This window comes from Macrotis lagotis, chromosome 4 (genome assembly GCF_037893015.1).
Source record: "Macrotis lagotis isolate mMagLag1 chromosome 4, bilby.v1.9.chrom.fasta, whole genome shotgun sequence".
Lineage (NCBI taxonomy): Eukaryota > Metazoa > Chordata > Mammalia > Peramelemorphia > Peramelidae > Macrotis > Macrotis lagotis.
Window position 1 is genome coordinate 125,268,082 of NC_133661.1, and position 24,732 is coordinate 125,292,813.

General features: G+C 42.1%; 2 protein-coding genes across 7 annotated transcripts in view; one reads left to right on the plus strand and one right to left on the minus strand.

The window, feature by feature from the left end:
• The first annotated feature begins 655 nt into the window (after nt 1-655).
• On the plus strand, nt 656-24,526 carry KIF7 (kinesin family member 7). Of its 5 annotated transcripts, none has more exons than XM_074234105.1 (19): nt 656-808; nt 2,334-2,683; nt 4,458-4,658; nt 5,171-5,576; nt 5,979-6,519; nt 7,413-7,547; nt 8,249-8,473; nt 9,195-9,316; nt 10,204-10,328; nt 11,678-11,830; nt 12,121-12,323; nt 14,538-14,735; nt 15,031-15,156; nt 15,354-15,530; nt 18,559-18,774; nt 19,832-20,038; nt 20,402-20,600; nt 20,708-20,854; nt 21,249-24,526. In XM_074234105.1, the coding sequence occupies exons 2-19, from the start codon at nt 2,356-2,358 to the stop codon at nt 21,623-21,625; spliced, it is 4,086 nt and encodes a 1,361-aa protein (XP_074090206.1). In that variant the 5' UTR covers nt 656-808; nt 2,334-2,355; the 3' UTR covers nt 21,626-24,526. The 5 variants fall into 5 exon arrangements, 4 of the variants coding, with proteins under 4 accessions (XP_074090206.1, XP_074090210.1, XP_074090208.1 ...); XR_012477951.1 differs by lacking the exon at nt 656-808 and adding an exon at nt 20,983-21,073 and having other exon boundaries at nt 960-2,683; nt 21,177-21,336; XM_074234109.1 differs by lacking the exon at nt 656-808 and having other exon boundaries at nt 960-2,683; nt 20,983-21,336.
• Nucleotides 22,249-24,732, minus strand: part of TICRR (TOPBP1 interacting checkpoint and replication regulator) — a 46,609-nt gene continuing 44,125 nt past the window's right edge. Inside the window, exons 21-22 of one of the 2 annotated variants that reach the window (XM_074234103.1) lie at nt 24,399-24,521; nt 22,249-23,217 (exon numbers count right to left, since the gene is read on the minus strand). In XM_074234103.1, coding sequence (XP_074090204.1) covers nt 23,102-23,217; nt 24,399-24,521 — 239 coding nt within the window. In that variant the 3' untranslated portion in view covers nt 22,249-23,101. Of the gene's footprint in view, nt 23,218-24,398; nt 24,584-24,732 lie in introns of those variants that run through there. The other variant, XM_074234104.1, reaches the window with a different exon arrangement.

Below are 24,732 nucleotides of genomic sequence, written 5' to 3' on the forward strand. Positions count from 1 at the left end.
AAAAACCTATAAAAAAAGAAAGAAAAATGAATCAAAGAATTTCCCAACCAGTGACTTGTGGAAAGAAAGGAGAGAATAGAACTGCTCCCTCTCCCTCCATGATTCACATTTTCAGGCTCCTTATAAAAATCCAACTATTTCTGGGGTCCATGAGGAAGGGAAAATGAGTTTTAGGGGTCCATGATGGAGGGAGAGAGTGTGTGTCCTCTACGGTTGGCAGACCCCCGCTCCCCCGATCTGGCTTTCTCCAGGCCTCGTCCGCATCCTTCCCCTATTCCTTACAGGCAGCTGGGGATGGCGGCCGGACCCGGGCCTCCCGGTCACCAGGTCTGGGCCGGGCCCGGCTCTGCCGCCTGCTGGCTGGGTGGCCTTGGCCGGGCCTGGGGGCCTTAGCCTCCTCCTCCACAGCCCCGCCCCGGAGGCCCCGCCCCGCCCAGAAGGTCCCGCCCCACCCAGGAGGCCCCGCCCCGCCGCTGGGGGTGGGGCCGAGGCTGCAGGGAGTGGGGCGAGGGGGCGACATGACGGCATCAGGCCGCGCCGAGGCGACCCCGGGCCCCGAGCTGGGCAGCCCGGACTGAGGGCCCGGGAGCGGGGCGGCGGCTGCTGCGCCCCTGGGCCGGGCCGGGCTCGAGCGGGCCCCGGGGCCCGGACGCCGGGGCCGCCCCGGCCCCGCGGGGGACACGCTGGCCGAGAAGGGGGAGCGGCTCTTCCCCCCGGGCCGGGCCCTCGCCGCCGCTCGGTGGGCGCCGGGAGGCCCCGGAAGCGCTCGGCGGGGAGGCAGGGCCGGAGCGAGCCCCAGGCCGGCCGGGTGAGTGGCGCCGGGCCCGCCGCGGCCCCGACCCGGGCACCGTGTGCACGGGCGAGGCTCGGCAGGGAGGAAGGGCCGCGGGGCCAGCCGGGGGGCCCGCGGCCCCGGCCGGGCAGGCGGGAGGCCGCGGCCGCAGCAGGGACCCCCAAGAGGCGCCCACGAGCCCCTGAACAAGCAAGAGTTGGCAAAGAGCGCTCCCCCACCGGGAGGGCATTCGGTGGAGGCGGAGTGGCTGCCCGCTGTATCTGAATGAGGCGTGGAGAGCAGAGGCGGGCACGGAGTCCGGAGGATGCCCGTGCCGGCTCTGCCCAGACCCCTGACCCCTCCCAGCCCCGCGACCCTGACCGCCTCCCATCGGGGCCATCTCCAGTCGTGCTGATTGGCATCTGGCCACTGGACCCCGAGGCCTCGGAGGAGAGAGGGAGGCTGGGACCCGGGCAGCAGCGGCCCCCATTCAGATCCGCCACCCGAGCGTCCCGCGGCATCACCTCCCTGATGGTGTCATGGGCTTCTTTGAAGAATGATTATAATTTTTTTTAGGTTTTTTTTTTTAAGGCAAATGGGGTTAAGTGGCTTGCCCAAGGCCGCACAGCTAGGTCATTATGAAGTGTCTGAGGCTGGATTTGAACTCAGGTACTCCTGACTCCAGGGCGGGTGCTCCGTCTACTGTATCACTTAGCCACCCCAGAAAAATAATTATTTTTAATCTCATTGATAGTTTGCTGATCTAGGTGCAGTCAGCTTTATCCTTTTTTAATTGATTTCATACTTTCTACTCTTTTCCTGTGTCCTGATGCATAGGAATATTCTGGGATTTAGTTCTCTTTGGAGAAATTTCCATTATGTGTACTGCAGGAATTTTTTTTTTTTTTTTGCAGGGCAATGGGGGTTAAGTGCCTTGCCCAAAGTCACACAGCTAGGTGATTATTAAGTGTCTGAGGCTGGATTTGAACTCAGGGCCTATCCACTACACCACCTAGCTGCCCCTGGAGGAATTCTTGTCTTGCTATCTTAACCCTTTATAGAAGAGAAACTGAACTCTCAAGAAGTTTTAAACTAAATTTTACTTTTCGTGGGAAGAATCCTTCATCATTGGTCCTTTGGAATCGTGGTCATGGAATTGATTGAAGTTCTTCAGCTTAAGGGGCAGCTAGGTGGTGCAGTGGATAGAGCACCAGCCTTGGAGTCAGGAGGATCTGAGTTCAAATCAGGCCTCAGACACTTAATAATGACCTAGCTGTGCGGCCTTGGGCAAACCACTTAACCCTGTTGCCTTGAAAAAACTCAAAAAAAAACAAAAACAAAAAAACAAACAAACTAAAAAAAAAGTTCTTCAGTTTATTCTAGAGAAGTTATATGACTTTCCTAATATTCAATCAAAGGAAGAATCATTCCTAAAAACTGTTTCTCCTTTAGTGCTGCTTCTTTGCATTAATGCATTAGTTCATTTGTTAATTTGCTTTGGGCAGGTACTCACTGCATTGTTGGGTCATGGTAAGAAGCACTTTTCTTTTCTCTTCAACAGTGAGCCAAGCAAAGCCCTAACCATGGGACTGGAAGCCCCAGTTCCCCCTAAGGCAGAGGAGACGCCTGTGAGAGTAGCCCTGCGTGTCAGGCCCCTTTTGCCCAAAGAGTTGCTTCATGGACATCAGAGCTGCCTGCAGGTGGAACCAGAGGAATGTCGGGTCATCCTGGGCCGAAACCGGTCCTTTGATTTTGATGTGGTGTTTGCAGAAATGTCTGGTCAGGAAATGGTGTACCAGACTTGTGTGCAGCCACTTCTAGAGGCTTTCTTCGAGGGTTTCAATGTAACTGTATTTGCCTATGGTCAGACTGGCTCAGGGAAGACTTATACCATAGGAGAGGCTAGTGTTGGTGAGTGTTCTTGTCGAGCAAGAAATATTGCCTATATATACCAGTCCTAAGACTTGGAAGCACTGCATTTCAAAATTACTGTACTACCTTCCCCATTCTTTTTCTATACTTTTACTTAATTATCTTTATTTAACTCTCCTATCTTAATTCCAGTGGAGAAGAGGATGGTGGTCATTCAAGGATGCTTTCAGTTGACTAATTGAATATTGGTTAAAAAATGAAATTTGGATATATATTTCAAAGTCTCTATCATCTTCCTATCCACTTCCTAGTGCTAGGGTTTTTGTGAACCAACTATATGATGTAGTTGCTAAAAATAATTATCAGTCAACAAGTTTTAAGTCGCTGCTTTGCACCAGGTGCTAGAAATACAATACCACTAACAGTCTTAATTACATTAGTAAGAGTCTAGCACACAGATCACGGAAGGCAACAGTCACTGTACTGAAGGAGAGGAGCCATCTATAGTTGGGACCCACAGAGGGAAGGTGGGACAAATGGCCAGCTCCCTAACACTGTTCAGAACATATCCAGAAAAATGTACTTTGGTCCTTGGGATCACATTTAGGGACAGAGACAAACTAGGTTTACAACTGTGACAAGCATGGTGAAAAGTATAGAAACCATTAGGGATAGTTAACCAGGAAAGGGGAAAATGAAGTTGAGGAAATGGAGACATAACTGATGTCTTCAAATATTCAAGAGCTTGGACAGAATTAGGACTAATAAATGTAAGTTACAGAGAGGAAGAACTTTGTTTAAGAAGGATAAGCCAAATTGTAACTCCTTTAACACACACAATGGAAATTTCTCCATTGAGCCCCTGGCATTGATGAAGTACTGAAATATTCATATGTTTCTAGCATCCAGGAAAAGGGTAGAAAAATCATAATCCAGTTAAAAATTGGATAGAGCTGACTATACTGAGTAATTCAAACAGTAGCAACTAAAGCTAAGACAGAATAAACTGACTCATGAGGTTGTGAGTTTCTTATTACTAGAAGTATTCAAACAGACTGTGTACATTTCTGTCAGGACTTTGAAGGAATTCCTACATAGAGGAGGAGGTGGGATAAGGTGACCTCTAAGATATCTCCTAGTTATTAATATTTTATCATTCCATTGCCTATATATAATATTAGATTTCTTTGATTGATTTTACAGAATTTTTCTCATTTCTTTAAAAAAATTTTTTTTTTAATAAAAGATGACTAACTGAAAGCAGATAGGGAAAGGGTTATGGGGAGAAATCTAGATGTTGTAAAAAACAAAATGTATCCATAAAAATTTGTTACCAAATAGTCTATGGTTCCACTCTTGCCCTGTACCCTTAGATCACTATCAGTTCCTTTTCTAACTCTGGGTTACTACTGTTTGCAGCTTTAAGGGCAGTCATTTGTGACTGTCCCTTTTTTAACTGATTTCTTGCTTTATGCCCTTTTTTTGAGTGTGATGGAGGCATATGTCAGAGTTTTTTGGTTAAATTTCTGTTGCAGGTGAAGGGAATGCCTAATTGACTGTTTTAAAGACTTTTTTTTTTTTTTTTGCAAGGTAATGGGGTCAATTGCCCAAGGTCTCTCAGCTAAATAAGTATTAAGTGTATAAGGTCAGATTTGGACTCAGGTTCTCCTAACTCAAGGGCTGGTACTCTATCCACTGCACCACTTAGCTTCCCCCCCCCCCCCAGACTTTTCACATCTGGATATGAGGTATCTAGTTAAGTTCTGAGATTCTTCCTTCTTGAAGCCCCTTAGTCCCTTGTATTCTCTTCCAGCTTCCCTCCATGAGGATGAACAGGGTATCATTCCACGGGCCATGGCAGAAGCCTTCAAGCTCATTGATGAGAATGACTTGCTGGACTACACTGTACGGGTGTCTTATCTGGAGGTGTACAAGGAGGAGTTCCGAGACCTGCTGGAGGTGGGGACAGCCAGTAGAGACATCCAGCTACGAGAGGATGACAAAGGAAATGTTGGTAAGAAGCCCTCTGGAATTCTCCTTGAGAGTGATCTTCCTACGGACTCTACAAAAGCTTTGTAATGATTGGTAGAACCTTCCCTAGTTTTTCTGCTGCATAAATCTCTGCCTCCATGGTCCTTGAAGCCCTACTATATCTCTCCTTGGGTTTATTATAGTACCAGCCTCTTTGCTATGGAGAGGTAAGCAACAGAGAGTAGCTTTAGGAACAACAGAATACAAAGAGCAACTCAGATACTTCCTGCTTTGGGGTTTTTCCTTAACTTCTGTTCCTATGGACTGAATCCATGTATATCCATTCTCCTTCTCTTGGCTTATGCAAATAATGCAGTGTCGTGGAAATGCTGTTATGAGCAAATGACGTAGTTCTCTGAAGCTCATGGGAGAAGAGGGGAGATGGACCAGATGATCTCTGAGGTCCTTTCCAAGTCCACTATTTAATGATCCTCTTTCTTCATTTGACTCCTGTGGGGGGGCTTTGGAGTGCCAGTGGAATGTTTCTCTTTTCAGTGCTTTGTGGAGTCAAGGAAGTGGAAGTGGAGGGTCTGGATGAAGTGCTGAGTCTGTTAGAGGTGGGCAATGCAGCTCGCCACACGGGGGCCACTCACATCAACCGGTTGTCCAGCCGTTCCCACACCATCTTCACAGTAACTATGGAGCAGCGCAGGGGTGTTGGTCGCTTGCCTCGCCTTCCCTCCATGGGTCCCATCTCTGGCCAGCTTCTCTCCTCCAAGTTCCATTTTGTGGACCTAGCAGGTTCTGAGAGGGTACTGAAAACAGGCAACACTGGTGAGAGGCTGAAGGAGAGTATTCAGATCAATAGCAGCCTTTTGGCACTTGGCAATGTCATCAGTGCCCTTGGTGACCCTCATCGCAAGGGCAGCCATATCCCATATCGGGACTCTAAGATCACCAGGTATGTGTGACTGTGTCTCCTCATCTTTGTCATCTCCAGTTGGTCCAGGTGATCTGGCATGGGAGAGGCAGCCTGAATTCTCTTCTGAACTCTGGGGGGGCAGACCTGTGAGAGCCAGGGAATCAGAATCCACTTTTAGAAGCAGTATTAGCAATGGGTAATGGGCATTGCAATATAATAAAAAGGTAGCCAGGAAGATTTGCCTTTAAGTCCTGACTCAGACACAGTGGGTTGACCATCTGACCCTGGGCATGTCACTTATTGTTTCGGTGGTCTTGGAAAGTCTCTTTTGAGAGTGTAAGTTGCAAAGAAGGTATCTGTATGCTTTGGAAGAGGACCACTGGGGGCAGTCTGATTCATTATAATTGTAGCCCCAACACTCCTCTGTCTGGTTCTCCATAGGATCTTGAAAGATTCTTTGGGTGGAAACGCCAAGACAGTGATGATTGCCTGCATTAGCCCTTCTTCTTCAGATTTCGATGAGACACTCAATACCCTCAACTATGCCAGCCGTGCCCAGAACATTCGCAATTGTGCCAGGGTCAACTGCCGACGGGAACCAGAGCATGTGGAGGAGCTGCAGCTGCAGATCCGAAGTCTCCAGAGGGCCCTAGAGCAGCGGCATCGTTCAGAAACTCGCATCATCCACAGGCCTGAACCTGTACCCCGCCAGCATCGTGCTCCAGAACTATCTTCCCGCCTTGTGGCAGAGTGTGCCCGCTACCGGGCTTGCACTGATGCAGCCTACCACCTCTTGCTTGAGCTGCAGGGAGAAGCAGGGTTGCCTGAAGAGATGACCCAGAAAGTTCGAGAATGGCTTTGTGCTGTGGAGAGTGAACGCAGCGCCCTGAGCTCTGCCTCAGGACCTGACAGTGGCATTGAGAGTGCCTCAACCAATGACCAGGGTCCCCGGGCACCTGTGGCAACAGCATCCAAGGCTCAGGTATGGAGTAGGAGAGTAAACACATGGAAGTATGGTGGATGGCCCCTTGATCATTTACTGAGGATCCCTTTTTCAGGGATAAAGGAGGGTACCATGGTATTTTGAAAAGGATATTAGATTTGGAGTCAGTGGACCTGGGGTTGAATCCTAGCGCTGCTATTTATTGCCTCTGTGACTTTGGGCATGTCATTTCATTTTTTTGGTCTTCAGTTTCCTTATCTGTAAAATGAAAGAATTGGAGTACATCAGGGGTTCTTAAACTGGAGTCTGTGAACTTGTTTTTTAAAAAAAAATCTTTTTGATAACTATATTTTAGCATAATTGGTTTCCTTGAAAATCCAATGCATTTATTTTATGTATTTAAAAACATCATTCTGAGGAGTTCACAAACTTCACTAATGTGCCTGAGGGGTCCATAACACAAAACATTTAAGAACCTCTAAGACTGGATGATTTTTAAGATTCCTTCACACTAAATTCTAAAACATAACATCAGGGAAGAATTAACTGAAATTGGGTTGAAGTACTTAGAGAAAGAAAGAGAAAAAGACATTAGAGATGGCACAGGTTCCTTTTATGGCTAAGGAAGAGGCAAAGAATGTGACATAGAACGAGGAAGAGAGAGAGAGACAGACAGACAGACAGACAAAGCAAGAGAGAGGAGAGAGAGGGAGTGACAGACACAGAGAAGAGAGAGAAAGACAGGAGAGAGAGAGAGAGAGAGAGAGAATTAACAGAAGAATCCAGACTTTAAGAGGACAGGATAGAGAAAAGGGTGGGTTGTGTGTAGATAGAGTAAGAGGGCAGAGGAATCTCTAGGAATTACCCTCCTTTTTGTGGTACACAAGGGAAAGAGATGCATGCAAGGCCCTCCTTTCATAACACCTTTTCAGTTTTTCTTCAAGGGATATGAAGGAGATGGGGAGCAACAGCTGCTAAGTCTGCAGAACCAAGTAGCCCGTCTGGAGGAGGAGAACAAAGATTTTCTGGCTGCCTTGGAAGATGCCATGGAACAGTACAAGCTACAGGTAAGGCTCCTTACAGATTTCATAACAGATACTTAATATTCATTGTCTGGCTGCTCAATGCAAAGTGAATGTCTGCTTCTCCCAATTCTTCAGGCAGTTGATCCCCCGTCATAACTAAAGCTCAGTTTATTTTGGAGGAATTTTTTTTTTTTTTTTAGATTTTTCAAGGCCATGGGGTTAAGTGACTTGCCCGAGGCCACATGGCTAGGTAATTATTAAGTTTCTGAGGTCTCATTTGAACAAGGCTGGTGCTCTATCCACTGCGCCACCTAGCCACCCCTGGAGGAATTTTTTTTGTACTCATTCTATGAATCCTTCCTGTTCTGGGGCAGTTAGCCTATATTTTGGATGCTGAAAGTCATGGGTCAGAAAAGCTATCCCCTATAAACTCAATGCACACATATGATTAAAGATAATGAGCATTAGGATTATTGACCGTTGAATATCCAGCATGGATAAGATGGCATTATGAGTTTTCTAGAGTCTTAGTAAGTTGCTTTCTGTTACCCCATAGTCTGAAAAGAACATGGATTTGGGAGTCAGGAGAGACTTGTCTTCAAATACTTGTTTTGGTATTTATTAATTTTGTGAACCTAGGCAAAGTTTCTTATCCTCAACAACCTATTTCTTTATCTTTAAAATTAGGATAGTCATACTTGCACTTCTTACTTATAAATAGGTTTTGTGGGGTTTACTTCTAGAGTGATCGACTTCGAGAACAGCAAGAAGAGATAGTGCAACTTCAGTTGCGACTGGAAATGACCAGGGGCTGGGGACCTACAGAACTGCTGCAGGGGCTTCCTTTGGGGGACCACACCCTTCGGCCCCATACAGCTCCTCTGGAGGCAGCTCGCTCTCATGCTCTTGGCATGTCTCCAACTCCCTTATGTCTTGAAAATGAAATTGGGAGAACCCAAAAGGGAGAGGTAAGAGACAGGGATGGTCAAAAAGAGCTATCTTTTTTTGGGGGGGTAGGGGTTGGGGCAGTGAGGTTAAGTGACTTCCTTAGGATCACAGAACTAGAAGTATCAAGTGTCTGAAGCTGGATTTGAACCCAGATCCTCCTGATTTCAGGGTCAGTGCTCTATCCACTGTGCCACCTTACTTCCCCCCCTTAGCTATTTTTTTTTTGTCAAGAGCTCTTTGCCCTGGCATGCAGGGTGGCCTCACTTTGAGTGGGGCCAGGTGTTTCTTTTCAAACAAGAGAACTGAAGAAAATTATCATATGGGAAAAAAAAAATTCTTTAAATCCTCAAGGATTTTATTATATTCCAAATTCAATAGGGAAGATTCAGTGGAGACTGCTGTATGACACCTGATCCACATAAGTATTTTTCCAGCTATGAAATGCTAATGATTCTTCTTTGGAGTGACCCAGAGAAAGGGGTATTATTTGACTAGTATGGGGCTGAATACTATATGGAAATTCTCTCATCTTCCCTTACCATTATGAGTGGGTTTTTTTCTTCAGTAAAGGATGAACTGGGTCTGTCCAGTATACCCAGCCTTGAAACCTTCTTCTCAGGAGTTAAGTAATGGAAACTTTGAAATATTTTTGTATTGAAGGATTATAGGATGAAGAGATGGGAATGGGATAGTCAGAAAACCTTAGGGACAGTCTTTATATCTTACTTCTCCTTGGAACAGCTGATTAACATAAAGGAAAACAGGGATGAGGGACTGGAAGCAACAAAGCCTGGAGATCGGTCCCCTTCACCCTCAGAGGAAGAAGAAGAGGAAGAACCCAAAAGGTCTTTGCATCTTCGAAGGTAAACCATACAATCTTTGCTGAAGGTTAACCTTTTTTTGTAGGAAGCTGAAAACCTTCCCCCAGGCAGTATGAGGTCAAAAGAGCCTTCCTGTATTTTTTTTATTAAATTTAAAAAATTTAACTAGCATTTATTTTTCCTCCCTCTCTCCATACCCCCATGCAAAAAAGAAAGAAATAAAGAAAAAAAGACAAAACCCTATAATAAATAAACATTAGTCAAGTCAAATATATTCTTATATTGACCAGATCCAAAATAACATGTCTCATTATGCATATTGAGTCCATCTCTCTCTTCCTGGGAGGTGGGAAACATCTTTCATTGTTGATTCTCTGGAATCACGAATGACCAGAATTCTTAAGTCTTTCAAAGTTTTTCATTTTTACAGTGTTACTGACATTGATAAATTGTTCCCCAGGTTCTATTCATGTCACTCTGCATCAGTTCATGTCTTCTAAGACTTCTCTGAAACTGCCTACTTCATTGCTTGTTATAGTGTAGTAGCATTCCATTACATTCATATACTAGAATTACTCTACCATTTCTCAGTTGATAGACAACCCCTCAGTTCCCAGTTCTTTGCCAACCCAAAAAAGTCAATCTGTTGTTCTTTTGTTCTTCCATTTTTGTCTTCTCTTTCTTCTGGTAACTCCTTGGTTCTTCTTAGAGTTCCACACCAGAACTCTATTTTGTTCCTGCTCTAATCTGCCATTGCCTTTTCCCTGTCCTTTTTATCAGCTTCCATTGCTGAATGATGCCTTAAGTTGACTCTCTGATGGTGGTCTCAGTACCTTTAGAGGCTTTGACTCTAACCCTTGTTATTATTCCCTCAAATGGTCCAGTTGTGGGTAGAAAAGGTGTACACTTTTATGGGTCCTGCCCTCTAGAAATGGCATTGGAAGCTGGAGCAAGAAAGAAGCTGCTGTTCAGTGGCATGGAGATCCTCATGGAGAGAATAAAGACTTGGAACTTCACTTAGAGGAGCTAGAGACTGCTGCCCACATGGACAGAGGTGGGTGGAGCTATCAGCCTTTCATTTGGCAATACTAGCTCATTTTCCTGCCCAACTTCCTCATCCTACCAGGAACATCTTGGGCAGAGGTCTTCTAACTTTTTTTTTTTATGGATAAGACTTCTTATACTGAACAACAGTATACTCAACTGATTCTTTTGAGCAGTGAGCTACCTTTCACCCTCCTCCCCCCCTTCATCTCTACCAAGTAAACACCCACTGTCCATTTCTGGAATGTGCTGTTTAAATTCACAAGGAAATGAAGGACATATCACTTCTGCTCCCTGGGTCTCTTTTTTCTTTAGTTGTAAAATGGGAAAGGGGGAGGGATAGGATTCAAATTCAAGTCTTCTTAACTTCAAATCCAGGGTTTTGTACACTATACTCTTCCTCCTTAGGGTTTCTTAATGTTTTTTGTGTCTTAATGTTTTTTTGTGTCATAGATCTTTGGCAGCCTTGGGAAGCTTGTGGACCCCTTCTTAGAACAATGCTTTTTAAAAAATTAAAATTTCCAGTTATATGTAGAGATAGTTTTTCAATATTCATTTTTGTAAAAATTTTTCTCTCCCATCTTTTCTTCCCACCTAAGGATAGCAAATAATCTGATATGGGTTAAACACGTACAATTGTGTCACATATATTTCTATATCAATCACACCGTGAAAAAAGAATCAGAATAAAAAGGGAAGGGAGAAGCAAAAACAAAATTAAAAAGGTGAAGATAATATACTTTGGTCTGCATTCAGATTCCATAATTCTTTCTCTGGCTATGGATGGCATTTTTCCATCACAGGTCTTTTAGAATTGTCTTTGATCACTGTATTACTGAGAAGAGCTAAGTTCATCATAGTTGATCATTGCACAATATTGCTGTTAATGTGTAAGACTCTCTTGATTCTGCTCACTTCACTTAGCCAGAATAATGCTTTTAATATATAAGCTCAAATATATAGGATTTCAAAGGAAATAAATTATACTGAAATAAAGATCTAAGTTTAGGTCCCCTCTGAAATTATGAAACATAGGTTTAAGAACCCCTTACCTAGATGAAGGGAGACCCTTGGAAGGAAGGCAAAGTGACTCAGAGAGCTTTTTCAGATGCCAGGAAATATTCTCACATTTTGCCCCAAAGTCATTAATCCCTTGGGGAAAAGGCAAGAGTGGTTGTTGGGATCAGAAACTGCCACAAATCTGTTCTTCTCCCTCTCTTGGTCCTCTCATGTCTTCCATATACAACCTCTGACTTTGAGCTGTGAAACTCATGAGGACCTGTCCCATTCACTCTCTCCCATTCCCCTCAAGAAACCTTGGAGGCGACTCTGAGTATCTGTCCTCTTGGGTTGTTACAGTAGCTGGTGGGAGAAAGGAACCAGCTGGTTGTGGACAAGGCCCCTCTGTCAAGGCCTCAGAGTGGCGTTTGGCACAGGCCCAGCAGAAGATCCGAGAGCTGGCTATTAACATTCGTATGAAGGAAGAACTAATTGGAGAGCTAATCCGAACAGGTAAAGAGGGTGGTTTGGTACCCTTCTCTCATTCCTCCTGAGTACAGGGCAACCCAAGTAGACCCTCACAAAAATATAATTTCCTGACATGTTTGGTCCTCATTTTCCTTTTTGTTTAGTCTCTGGTCCCAAGGGAAAACCTTCCTGTGGATTTACTTAGCCCTAGGAGTTTCCTGTAGGGATTGGAGAAAACATGTACTTCCCAAGGCACTGAGTTGATGGGGAATAGAAATAGTCAAACCTAGGTCCTCCCACATCAAGCCATGATTATCCACACTATGGGTTTCTAGGGAAGGCAGCCCAGGCTATGAATCGGCAGCATTGTCAGCGGATTGGGGAACTGGAGCGAGAAGCTGACCGTGTGCGAGCGGAGCTGAATGAGGGCCAAAGGCAACTTCGAGAGCTGGAGGGAAAGGAACCTCAGGACCCTGGGGAGAGATCCAGGCTGCAAGAATTCCGCAAGAGGGTGGCTGCTGCCCAAAGTCAAGTACAGGTTGGTGCCCTGAGGGATAGTAGTAAATCCTATGAAGCAACAGTAAGAAGGGAACTCTTTGCTAATTACCTTTGGGTTCCCAAGTAAGAGATTATTTGGAGTCTGGAAACCTGGTCTCTGATCATGGATGATACTTTGGAAACACTGCTTGTTCTTGTCTTAACTTTTCAGCTTACGGTATTTTTTTTTACAATTACCTGTAACGGTAGTTTCAAATATTCATTTTTGTGCAGTTTTGAGTTCCAAATTTTTCTCCTTCCTTCTTTCCTTCCCCCTTCCCAAGACAGCAAGCAATCTGATATAGTTTATATATGTACAATTGTATTAAACAAATTTCCTTATTAGTCATGTTATGAAAAAAGAATCAGAACAAAAGGGAAAAATCACAAGAAAGAAAGAAAGCAACAAATTTTAAAAAGTGAAAATAGTATGCTTTGATCTGTATTCCAACTCCCTAGTTCTTTCTCTGGATGTAGATGACATTTTCCATCACAGATCTTTTAGAATAGTCTTTGATCATTGTATTGCTGAGAAGAGCTAAGTCTAACGTAGTTCATCATACAAAGTAAGCATTTTCCCTAAAACAGTCCTATATGATTAGGAGTTTTTATTTGCCCTTTCATGGGTTACAGTGACCCTCAAAAAAGTCACTTATACTATTGTGCCTTTGTCTGTAACACTTTTTTAGATACAGTTATCCCTTCTACATCACAATTTTTTCCATTGTGGCTTCAATATATCTCAGGGAATGTAATTAAATGGTAATTTTGGGGGAGCTTAGCAACAGCAACAGATCTAAATTTTATGTGTGTGTGTGTGTGTGTGTGTGTGTGTGTGTGTACAAGTGTATATATAATTGTTATTGTTATTTAGTCATTCAATCATGTCTGACTCTTTCTGACCCTGTTTATAGTGGCAAAAATACTGGAGTAGTTCGCCATTTCTTTCTCTAGTGGTTTAAGGCCAACAGAGATTAAATGACTTGCCTAGGATTACACAACTAGTCAGAGTTTGAAGCCTTTGAACTCAGTTCTTCCTGACTCCAGGCCCAGCATTCTAACCACTGAACTACTTAGTTGCCTCAAAATCTTATGTATGGTACATGACTAATTCAGTAGCAGTATTTCTTGTTCAGTTGTGTCTGACTCTCTCTGACCCCATCTGGGATTTTCTTGGCAAAGATACTGGAGTGGTTTGCCATTTTCTTATCTAGCTCATTTTATAGATGAGGAAATTGAGGTAAACAGGATTCAGTGGCTTGTCCAGTGGTCATATAGCTAGTAAGTATCTGAGGCTGGATTTGAACTCAGATCTTCCTGACTCCTATCCTAGCACTCTGTCTACTGTGCCACCTAGCTGCCCACTGCTTAATTGTCCTAGCAGAACCAAGATTCAATAGGGCAGTTCCCTGTTTCCATGTTCATGCTATTTCTACTGCACTCTGCCTCTTTCTCCATAAATGTAGCATCTCCATGGACTTGCTGGCACCACTGTAATAAGGTGATCAGCCAGAGTTTTAATTTTTTTTAATTTTTTCTTTTTTTTCAAATATTTATTCTCTTTTTGTACAAATAATTTTTTATACATTAATAAAATATTCTTGTTTAAGAGTAAACAGAATACTCCCTTCCCCCAAAATATAGACTTGCTTGAGTGATACAGGGGAGAGAAAAAATTAAAATTAAAAAAAATAATAGTAATAATTGTAGGTATGTCCAGGTGGCACAGTGGACAGAGCCCCAGTCCTGGAGCCAGGAGCACCTGAACCCATATCTGGCCTCATGCACCCAACAATCACCCAGCCGTGTGACATGCAAGCCACCCCAACCCTAATGCCCTGCAAAAACTGAAAAAAGAAAAAAAAAGACCCAAAATAAAATAGTAATAATAGTAGGGGTGGCAGAGTGGCAGACAGAGCATTGGCCCTTGAGCCAGGAGCACCTGGGTCCAAATCCGGCCTCAGACACCCAAAGATCACCCTGCTATGTGGCTCCAGGTAGGCCATACAGCCCCATTTGCCCTGCACCCCCCCCCCCAAATAATAATAATAAAAAATGTGCTTCAGTCTTTGTTCCAACACGAACAACTCTGTCATGGGTGGATCACATTCTTTATGATAAGTTCATCACAAAAGTTACTTCCATATTTTTCCACCATTGCCATTGCGATCAGCCAGAGTTTTGAGGCTGCTGACCAATCTATCTATTGACATAGGTCCTGAAAGAGAAAAAACAGGCCACAGAGCGTCTGGTATCACTGTCAGCACAGAGTGAGAAGCGAGTACAGGAACTGGAGAGGAATGTACAACTCATGCGTCAACAGCAAGGGCAGCTGCAAAGGCGGCTTCGGGAGGAGACAGAGCAGAAGAGGCGTCTGGAGACAGAGATGCATAAGAGGCAGCACCGGGTCAAGGTCAGGGTCTTTGGGGTTTTGTCCCATGAATCTGGAAGGTAGAAGCTGGAGACAAGGCTGAAGTAGTGAAGTTGGGGATGATCTATGAAGACTTAGAAAGCTTCCAGGGTTGTATTTCTGGGAAGTAAAGTAAGACATGGAGTCAGAGTGGGCAAATGGGAAGAGGCAAAGCAGTTGAAAAGGACATGAGTGATGGAGGTTGTTTGATATGACATACCTGGACCAGGTTGTACCCCACCTACTCATCTGTTCCATTCCCTTTCTCATGACTTCCTGACTCTGATCCTTCCTTTAGGAGCTGGAACTCAAGCATGAACAACAGCAAAAGATCTTGAAGATCAAGACAGAGGAGATTGCAGCCTTCCAGAGGAAGAGGAGGAGTGGCAGCAATGGCTCTGTGGTCAGTCTGGAGCAGCAGCAGGTACTGTGGTTAAGAGTTGCTAGGGAGGTCTTCATTGATCCTTATACTGAGAAAGTCATGTCCTGAGGCTCAAGAGACCTTGAATTTCATTTCAGAATTCTTTGGAATTGTGATCCAAAAGAGATTAATGAGAAATGATAGACAGTTGGATTGAAACAGAAGTTTGGATTGCTATGGTCTAATATCTCTTCCCTTAGAAGATTGAGGAACAAAAAAAATGGCTGGACTTGGAAATGGAGAAGGTCCTGGAGCAACGGAGGGCTCTGGAAGATCTGGGAGAAGAACTTCGTAAGCGGGAGACTATTCTGGCTAAGAAGGAAGCTCTGATGCTGGAGAAAACTGGGCTGGAGAGCAAGAGACTCCGATCTAGTCAGGTAAGCATCAGGTCAGGAACTTCAGGATCAGGAAGAAGGCAGGAAAAATTATGTCCTGGGGGAAAGAAATTAGAGAAGTCTTGTTAATTGGGATTTCAGGAAGATGCTCAAGGACCAGATTTTTAAAGGGACCTAAGTTTTCATCCTCAAGTGCAATTAAAATATTTATTTGATACCTTTTGTGTACATTGATCTGAGTTCCATAGGATAAGTAGAAAATGTGATCCCTTTCCCCAGGAAATTTATAGTATTGTTGAAGAAATGCCCAACAGATAATCAAATACAAGAATCAGGCAGTATTTGAGATCAAATGTTAAAAAATGTATAGACAATAGGTCCTTATAAGCAACTATGATATATAAGTACTGGATTTGGAATTAGAAAATATGAATTCAAAAACACTTTGTGTACCAATTTCTCTGTAAAATAGGGATCAAATACTACATCACCAAGTTGTGAAAATCAAATGAGATAGTGAATGTAAAATGCTTAGTAATAATCAGTGGCTATATAAATGGAGGTAATTGTTCTCAATTTAGAGGACAGAATCTATTATGGAATTATTTTAAAAAGTTTATTTGTGCTAATCAACCAAGATCCACCTTCTTGCCCTCCCACTCCATTCCCCCTCTTCCTCAGTTGAGAATACAAGAAAAACAAATATGTATGGTTGTGACCAGATTGGCCATGCCCCCAAATATATTTATCTTATTCTGCATTGTGAATTCTTCACCTTTCTATCAGGAAATGAGTAGAAGGTTTTATCATTAGTCCTCTGGAGTCTGAGTTGATCATTATACTGATAAAAGTTCTGCACAATAGTATCCATCACATTTGGATATCATATTATTCATTCCCCAATTTATGGATACCTCCTTAGATTCTCCTTCTTTGCTACCTTAAAAAGAACTTATAAATAGTTTTGTCCATACTTAGGGTTGGTTTTGCTTATGCTTAATTTCTTCCTCAATCTATCCTTCCTCTAATTCCCCCTTTCTGCTCTTCTGTTTTCCTGTTTCCCCATTGAAAAAATACACATCTGTATACAACTGTGTTTGCATATGCTTATGTGAACTCTGCCTTCTTTTGACCAGTTCAAATGAGAGAGGTTTGAGTACTAACTGTTCCCCCTTATCCCCTCCTCGTTTGTTTAAATTTCTACTTTCCAAGAATTTTCAAGGTCTACTTTCCAATCTTCCTTTTCCTTTCCTCCCAGTGTATCCTCTTCCCTTCTCTTTCCATTCTTTTCTTAAGAACATCAAGAAATAGTAGAACCACTCCCAGGTTTTATCTATTTCTCCTTTTATGTACCCTGATGATGATAGTATATATAGAGGGGATTGATTACATGTATCATTTCCCCTTATTTGGATATAAGCAGTTTATCCTTGTTTAGTTCTATATCATTGTTCATTCAGGTTTACTTTTTTGTTTTTATTTTTGCCTCTGTGTTTGAACTTCAAAGTTTCTTTGTGTCTTTGGTTTTTTTCCATCAGAAATGCTTGGATATTCCTATTTCACTAAAAATTCACTTTGTTTTATTATAACCAGTTTTACTAGCTAAGTTATCCTTGGCTATATAGCCCATATCCTTTGCTTTGTGTAATATTTTATTCCAAGTTCTCTGTTCCTTTGTAGTGGTGGCTGTTAAATTGTGATCCTAACTGACTTCTCAGTACTTGAATTATTTCTGGTGGCTTACAGTACTTTTTTCTTAGACCTGAAAGGTCTGGATTTTAGCAGTGATATTGCTAGGAGTTTTCATTTTGGAGTTTCTTTCAGGAGGTGACTGGTGGTTTCTACTTCTACTTTGTCGTCTTGTTCTAAGAGAGCTAGGGTAGTTTTCTAAAAGAAAAAGATTTCTTGAAATATATCTAGGCTGGGGCGGCTAGGTGGTGCAGTGGATAAAGCACTGGCCCTGGAGTCAGGAGTACCTGGGTTCAAATCCGGTCTCAGACACTTAATAATTACCTAGCTGTGTGGCCTTGGGCAAGCCACTTAACCCCATTTGCCTGGCAAAAACCTAAAACAAACAAACAAAAAAACAAAGAAATATATCTAAGCTCTTTTTTTGGGGGGGGTGTTGTAGTGTTTACATAATGTGAAAATTCTTAATTTTCCCCACCTTGATATGTTTTCCAAGTCAATTATTTTTGCTAAATGATACCCTGGATTTGTCACTGGAACTGAGTAAAGGGTAACAAAGCTATCAGTTGTCTCCTGTCCCCTGTGCAGTGCCCCAGTGTGAACCCCATGTCTGTGTCTGAGACTTCCTCTTGCCTTGGCAATTCTTGGGTCCTGGACACAGTGCTCTGGGTACTGTTTGTTCCTAGCCCAATCCAGTTCTCTGTGTGTGCAGACCTTCTGTTCTCTTTGTGCCGAAGGACTGACTTACAGAGACTTTTAGGATTTCTTCATCAGAATTTTGTCATGCATATTTTCTAGATCTTTTTGGAGTCTGTGGTGGGGAGCTCATCACACTGGCTTTTACCACTCCACCATTTTGACTTTGCCCTATTGAGCTGTTTCTTAAAAGACTGATAGAGTGACAGTTACTCATCACTGTTCCCCTGGTAAAAACATCAGTATATCCCTACTTCTTATATCAGGAAATCATCCGACTTTTATTGTACTTTCCACAGTCTGGCCTCACCTTACCTAGCCAAACCATGTCTTCTTGCTCCACAATGTGAACTGTCTAGTTTAATAAAACTTTTTTATGTCCCATGAACTTTGGTGTCCATGTTCATATTACCTTGTTATGTTCTTCCCTTGTTTAAATGCTAATCATTCTGCAAGGCCAGCTCTAATTCTACTTTCTCCATTAAGTCTGTCTTAATTTCTCTAACTGTTCCCCTTTTCTGAACTTAGTCTTAAGCACACCACTTAATCTTTATATTGTCATTTATTGTTTGCCAGTGTTGTATGCATGTCCTTTATGACTTAACTAAATTATTAGTTTCCCAGGAACAGGGGCAATGTCTGTTCTAGTAAGTGCTATGTATTTATCATTATTCTCTTTTTGTAGGCACTCAATGAGGACATTGAGCGAGTATCAAGTCGATTAGAGCATTTGGAAAAGGAACTGTCTGAGAAAAGTGGGCAGCTCCGGCAGGGCAGTGCCCACAGCCAGCAACAGATACGTATAGAGATTGATAACTTGCGACAAGAAAAGGACCTTTTACTCAAACAGCGACTAGAGATTGATAGTAAACTGAGGCAGGGTAACCTGCTATCCCCAGAGGTATTGTTCTGCTTGCATGTGAGCCTCCCTCAAGTCCATGAATCCCTTTTAGAATGAAATACCCCAAGTATATTCTATCAGTTGCTGCACCTTCCCCTTCTATTTTGATGCAAAACTAGATGAGAATAATCACATCAGACTTTTATGGAAATTTTCGAGTGGAGGCTGGATGACCACTTGTCAGAAGTGTTATAGTAGAAGATGCCTTCCTTCCAAATCAGCTTGATTCTAAGATAAGCTCAAGGTATATTTTGAGCATCATTGTTTTTGGTTAGAGGGAATAGAGAATTTAAGAGTACAGGAAGATGGAATGGAAAGAACCCTAGATGAGATGTCAGCAACCTGTGTTATAGTTTTTGTTGGTTCACCTTTCTGAGTCTTTTATTTTCTACAAAAAACAGAATTGGGAGATGAATGAGATCTCAGAAATTCATTCAAGTTTGGAAATTAAAGGATTCTATGAATTCCTACTTGATTTTGAACACGGATTAGTCTAATAAAGTCATTAATGGTACATTTAAAGTATCACACCAGATTTTTCCTGTTGACAAGGTTTCTTTCCTTGAAACTCAGTCATTGTTTACTCAGGAAGATCACTTAATTGTAGTCCATCATCTTAAATAAAACCAGGCTCTTAAATCAGTCATAAAAATGAATACAATGCATTTCTAAGTCCATCTGAACTTTATTTATCATTTTGGATTATTGATTGTAGTGGTTCCAATAGTATAAACTTCTCAAACAGTACTTGGGGTTCCTGCTTTTGGACTGGAGTCGACTGAAATATTCAGTTTGAAGGAAATAGGTTTCAGCTTTTTTTTTTTACACACTAATCATGTAAGGACGGTTATGTAGGGGTTGTTGATTACCCAGCTCTTGCTTTCTTGAATGTGGAGCATATAAACCAGATCAGAGACTATATATTGATTTTTAAAAAATGATTGAATATTTACTATTGTCCATCCCAAAACAGGTCCTACATTGTATGTGGCAGTACCTGGCATAAGCTTAATGTGTATTACTTCCCCAAGAGTTAGTGTTTGTTGTGCCCCCACAGGAGGAAAGGACCCTGTTCCAGCTGGATGAAGCTATTGAAGCTCTGGATGCTGCCATTGAATATAAGAATGAAGCCATCACATGTCGTCAGCGGGTGCTACGAGCCTCAGCCACCATGTTGTCTCAATGTGAGATGAACCTCATGGCCAAACTCAGCTATCTTTCTTCCTCAGAGACCCGAGCTTTGCTGTGCAAGTACTTTGACAAGGTAGGTAATTATCTCAAACTCTACTGTTTTTTATCTGACGTATCATTACATAGGACACTAAAAAGGGGCACAAAGAATAGCTAATTGGGTCTGAATTTAGGACTAACTACAATCTTCAGGGAATTCTTAATTCTTCCCTCTCCATGAAACCCCTTTTCACCTAAATCCAGTGTTGTCCATAGGCTGAAGTCGAGTGCCATGTCTTTACTGCTATACTTTGTTCTGATTTTCTGGCCATTATGAGATGGTCCCTGCGTAGAAGTTTTCATTTAGATTCTGGGTCTCCAAAGAACAAAGCTATAAGTCACAAAAGTGTACAAGGATTTGATCAGCAGGTAAGGCCAAGTCTGGGATTTGGGACAGGTGGTAACACTTCGGGAGGAACAACATCAGCAGCAAATCGCCTTCTCAGAACTTGAAATGCAATTAGAGGAACAGCAGAGATTGGTGTACTGGCTGGAGGTAGCAGTGGAACGGCAGCGACTAGAAATGGACCGCCAGCTGACCCTGCAGCAGAAAGAGCATGAGCAAAATATTCAACTCTTGCTCCAGCAAAGTCGAGGTAAAATTCATTTCATTCATTACAAGTTAGTATGATTCTTTTTTTTTATTATCTCTGCATCTTCTCCCATGGTTCCTAACTCTACACACCTTGCCTCTTATATCCAGAGCACCTGGGTGAAGGACTTGCGGGCAGCAAGAGGCAATATGAAAATAGGATCCAAGCACTGGAGAAAGAACTAGGCCGATACATGTGGACAAATCAGGAACTGAAGCAGAGGCTTAATAATTTGAATTCCACAGGACAGAGCAAAGGTAAAGTTTATAGTTGATTGCTAACCTAGATCATCTTAATTTTCCTTTGGGATGTTAAACCCTAACTCGTTAGCTCAGTTGCCAGCCTAACTTAAATTCCGAAGTGATAAAGAAATGTTGAACTCCAGGCAAAAACTGGATGACTATTGGATATCTTTGAGTGGGAATTCCTTTATGGACTAGACGGCTACTAAGGTCCTTTTCCAACTTTCGAATAATGTGAGTACCTCACCAGTAAGGTTGAGCTGTTTCTAATTTTGCTCATTTTCTACACCTTGGGACATCAAGGCTGAGGGAGCCATTTTCCTTACCTTCTTGGCAGGGATATTACTTCTATGCTAAAAATATGCAACTGAATATTCTGATATCAACTCTTGACAAAATTGTGTGACAGGAGGGGAGAAGCGGACTGTATGCATTGACAACAGAACATCCTTTGCAGCTGGAATGGAAGAGGAGACTGGGGCAGCTTCTGAACAGCTCTGGCAGCCATTACTTGGTGAGGGAACTCCTAAGGCCAGGGAAGAGATTAGAGACTTGGTGCATGCACCATTACCATTGATGTGGAAGCGCTCATCCTTATCTAGTGATGAACAGGGTTGCTTAGAGGAGCTTAGGCAGCAGCGAGAAGTCCCCGAGCCTCTACTTGGAAGGGTGATGCCTATGGGTGAACCACTTTTGCCTCGGACCCTGGGCCCCTTGCCCAAATCAAGACGAGAGTTACGAAGAGCCAGCCAAGGAATGATTGATGTTAGGAAAAACCCAATATAGGCAGAAATCCCAAGGCCTGCCTCAGAAGTTGAGATATGAACGTGAATGATGTTGCCCCAGTGGACAGAACTAAGCTATTTAATGATCACTGAATTTTTGGTCTACTGAAAGTTGCTCAAAGGTACATGTCTACTGGAAGATGGTACTAGCATGTGTGATTTTAGTGATTTGCAATATATGCAGCTGTGATTGAAGACTTTGTAAATGTATTGTAAAAGAGTTTGTAATAAATAAGGTTTAAGAAACAAGAAATGTGTTTGCAAGTAAATTGCAGTTTGTATTGTTATCAGTATGTCTAAAGCAATGAAGGGGAGTAGTGGTGGGTGAGGGGGAGTTGAGTACCTTTGTTCTAATTAGATGACCAGCACAAAAGAAATTATTTAGGAAAAAAACAAGAAACAACTACATTCTTAATTGACACTTTCAGTCTAGATAAATATAGTCATGTATAAGCAAGATAATTGAGAGCTAAATTTAAGGTCTAGGTTAGTTTTCTCTTTCAACCCACAACACTGATTTAATAGCAAATCTATCTATAAAAATGAGAAAAAGTAATGTTTTCTTACCTCTGAGGTAAACTGATTTGAAAAGACATTTTAATGAAAGGGAGAAAGAAAGTAGTAAAATGTTTCAAAAACTGAAAATGTGACTTTCAAAAAGCATTACTCTGGAAAATCATAGCCTTAATGGCAAGTAAAAATGATTAGATTTGGATGATGGTCACAACCATCCTGTCTAGTCATGGTGAGGATTAGAAACCTGGTAGAGATGACATTATATTTATATGGTATTTTATAGTTCTTTCATTTGATGATCTTAGCCCTGTTTGATAAATTTCTAATTTTTATGATGTGGAAACAAATGCCCATGTTTTGTGATTTGTTTGAAGTCACCAAGATAAGTGCTGGAGATAGTGCAGTTACAAATTGAACTCAGTGATTCAAGTAACAATTTATTACATTACACAGAGGAAATACGGATAATTTCTTCTGCCATATTAGACATTATCTTCATGATTTCGAGATATTACTTGCTCTGTATTGGATGAGGTGTGGAGCAAAGGAAGACAGAGGAATTAAATGCAGGGAATAAATAATAACCCCTTCACTTTCCAGCCAGACTCAAGCCTGAGAAACCACAGAAGAGGCTTAAAGCCAGGTTCCTAGCAATGTTATGCCTGGCTTTCTCTGCCCTAATGCCCTGTACTCTCTCAAATAATTTAAAAAGCCCTTTGAGCAGCTCTGAAAAGGGCCACAAACAATGCAGCAATCTCAGCTCACTCCCATGGAAAATAAGTTGGTATCATTTCACAAATTCATTTATAACACAAATCTGTGTCTAATACATCTGATGAAAGTTAGTCTTTGGACTGATGAACTGATGTTGAGATAGGAACAGAGAATCCCTGTTGTGCCAGGCCAGAGTGGACTTGGACAAAGTAATGGCTATAACCGAGGAACAACAATCTGTTTTCTACTAGCTGAGCAGCCTTTTCCGAGTATAAGTTCTATTAATAGGATGTCTCCGGGAGACTGCTATGTTGAAAGGAGATTCTTGGTCCGCAGTACTTGGAAATACATCTGTCTCTTCATCTGTAAAAAGGCAAAGATTTAGAATTAAGTCATTAAGTCCTGGGGGTAGATACCAGGAAGGACAGGGAAGTTTTAAGAATTGTTACTTTTATAGGACAGTGTTAGGTTTGGACTATCAAAACTACTGAGCATAAATTTTTCATCAGCAACTCCAATCTTGAATAAAGATTATTTAAATTTTCTTCTACCTGAAGACAAAGAGAAGGGAGAGCAAATAGCCAAGCAACAATGGTATAAATTCAGTTTTTCAATTCTACTAAACCTTTTTTACCTTCAGTTTGACTTCTGGGAACTGTGGGCTTGAGCTAATTTACATGATTTATAATTTTAATGACTGCTTTCAGAAGCAAAAGAATAGACTAAATTAAAATTCAATGGTTTTAAGTCTTTATTACCTCTAGCATTCCCAGTCATTGTGGCCAAAGAAAGAAATCCTAACTTAACCAGTAGAATGTTCTCTGATGGCATGAGAGAGAAGCAATTTTGTTTAGAATAGTACCAAGAAATAGATTCCCTTTCCCCTCCTTTTTTGGTTCAGACCCAAGATTTCATTAGTGAAGGAACTCTTGATGAGGAAATTCCCCTCTCTAAATTTAGTAACTGTTTTGAAATTTAGAGAGGAGTAATGAGAGTTTAGCCAGGGTCACAGAGTTAGAATGTGAACCCAGATTTTTGACTCCTTAAGTCAGTTATCTATCTATTACACTATTTTGAATATACTATCTCTTCTTTATTAATTAACCACTCTCAATCCACCCCTTTCTCAATGTATTCCTTATTTTCTCTAGCTTTTTCTTGGGGCTAACAGTCAGTTTCTACCTTTCTAGAAGACTAGGAAGTGCTTGGAAAAGTGCAAGGAATTTTTATGATAAAAATACTTGCTAATCCAAATTAGGTTTTTTTCATCATCACAGGCTATATAAAAACTATTTTGGAATATTTAGAATGCATTCTACAACTCTTAACTCCTTAAGAAACATTTGACAACTCTGGGCAAATCGAATCCAGTGTCATATGTGTGTGACATGCTCAAATATTTCTACACTAGGGTCCCTATACTGATGCAGGTTAAAACTAATATAAATGTTGAACTGAACAGTCTATCATAAAGAGGTCATAGTTTTGGCAAGCATCACCAGGATTTGATGATCAATAATAAAATTAGAGTTTAGATGGCTTACCTCTAACTTCCTTTCGCTGAAAGGAAGGTGCTTTTCCTTGGTACAGTAGTGGAGATTGAGTCAGTGCCCGAAGACCACTGGCAGAGAGACAAGTCCTCACAGTACAGTTAGGTGGAGTGGAGCCTAAAGAGACACCACACCACAAATAACATCATTTGGTCCAGGGCCTGACACGTAACAGGCACCTGAAAAATATTTGCTTAATAAGCTGCTATATTTCCCAGGGACCAGGAAAACAAAAAAATATATAAGCAAGCTCTGCTTTCTAAGAATTCATTTCCCAAATACCTGTTCACTTAGCATCATTCCCAACAACCACACAGGAAGATCTCAA

Bases quoted from the DNA above. Each gene is read 5' to 3' on its own strand.
- KIF7 (XM_074234105.1), top strand. From the start codon at position 2,356: ATGGGACTGGAAGCCCCAGTTCCCCCTAAGGCAGAGGAGACGCCTGTG. The intron at 7,548-8,248 runs GTAAGGCTCCTT...GTTTACTTCTAG, and splicing joins TGGAACAGTACAAGCTACAG to AGTGATCGACTTCGAGAACA. The intron at 10,329-11,677 runs GTGGGTGGAGCT...GGGTTGTTACAG, and splicing joins TGCTGCCCACATGGACAGAG to TAGCTGGTGGGAGAAAGGAA.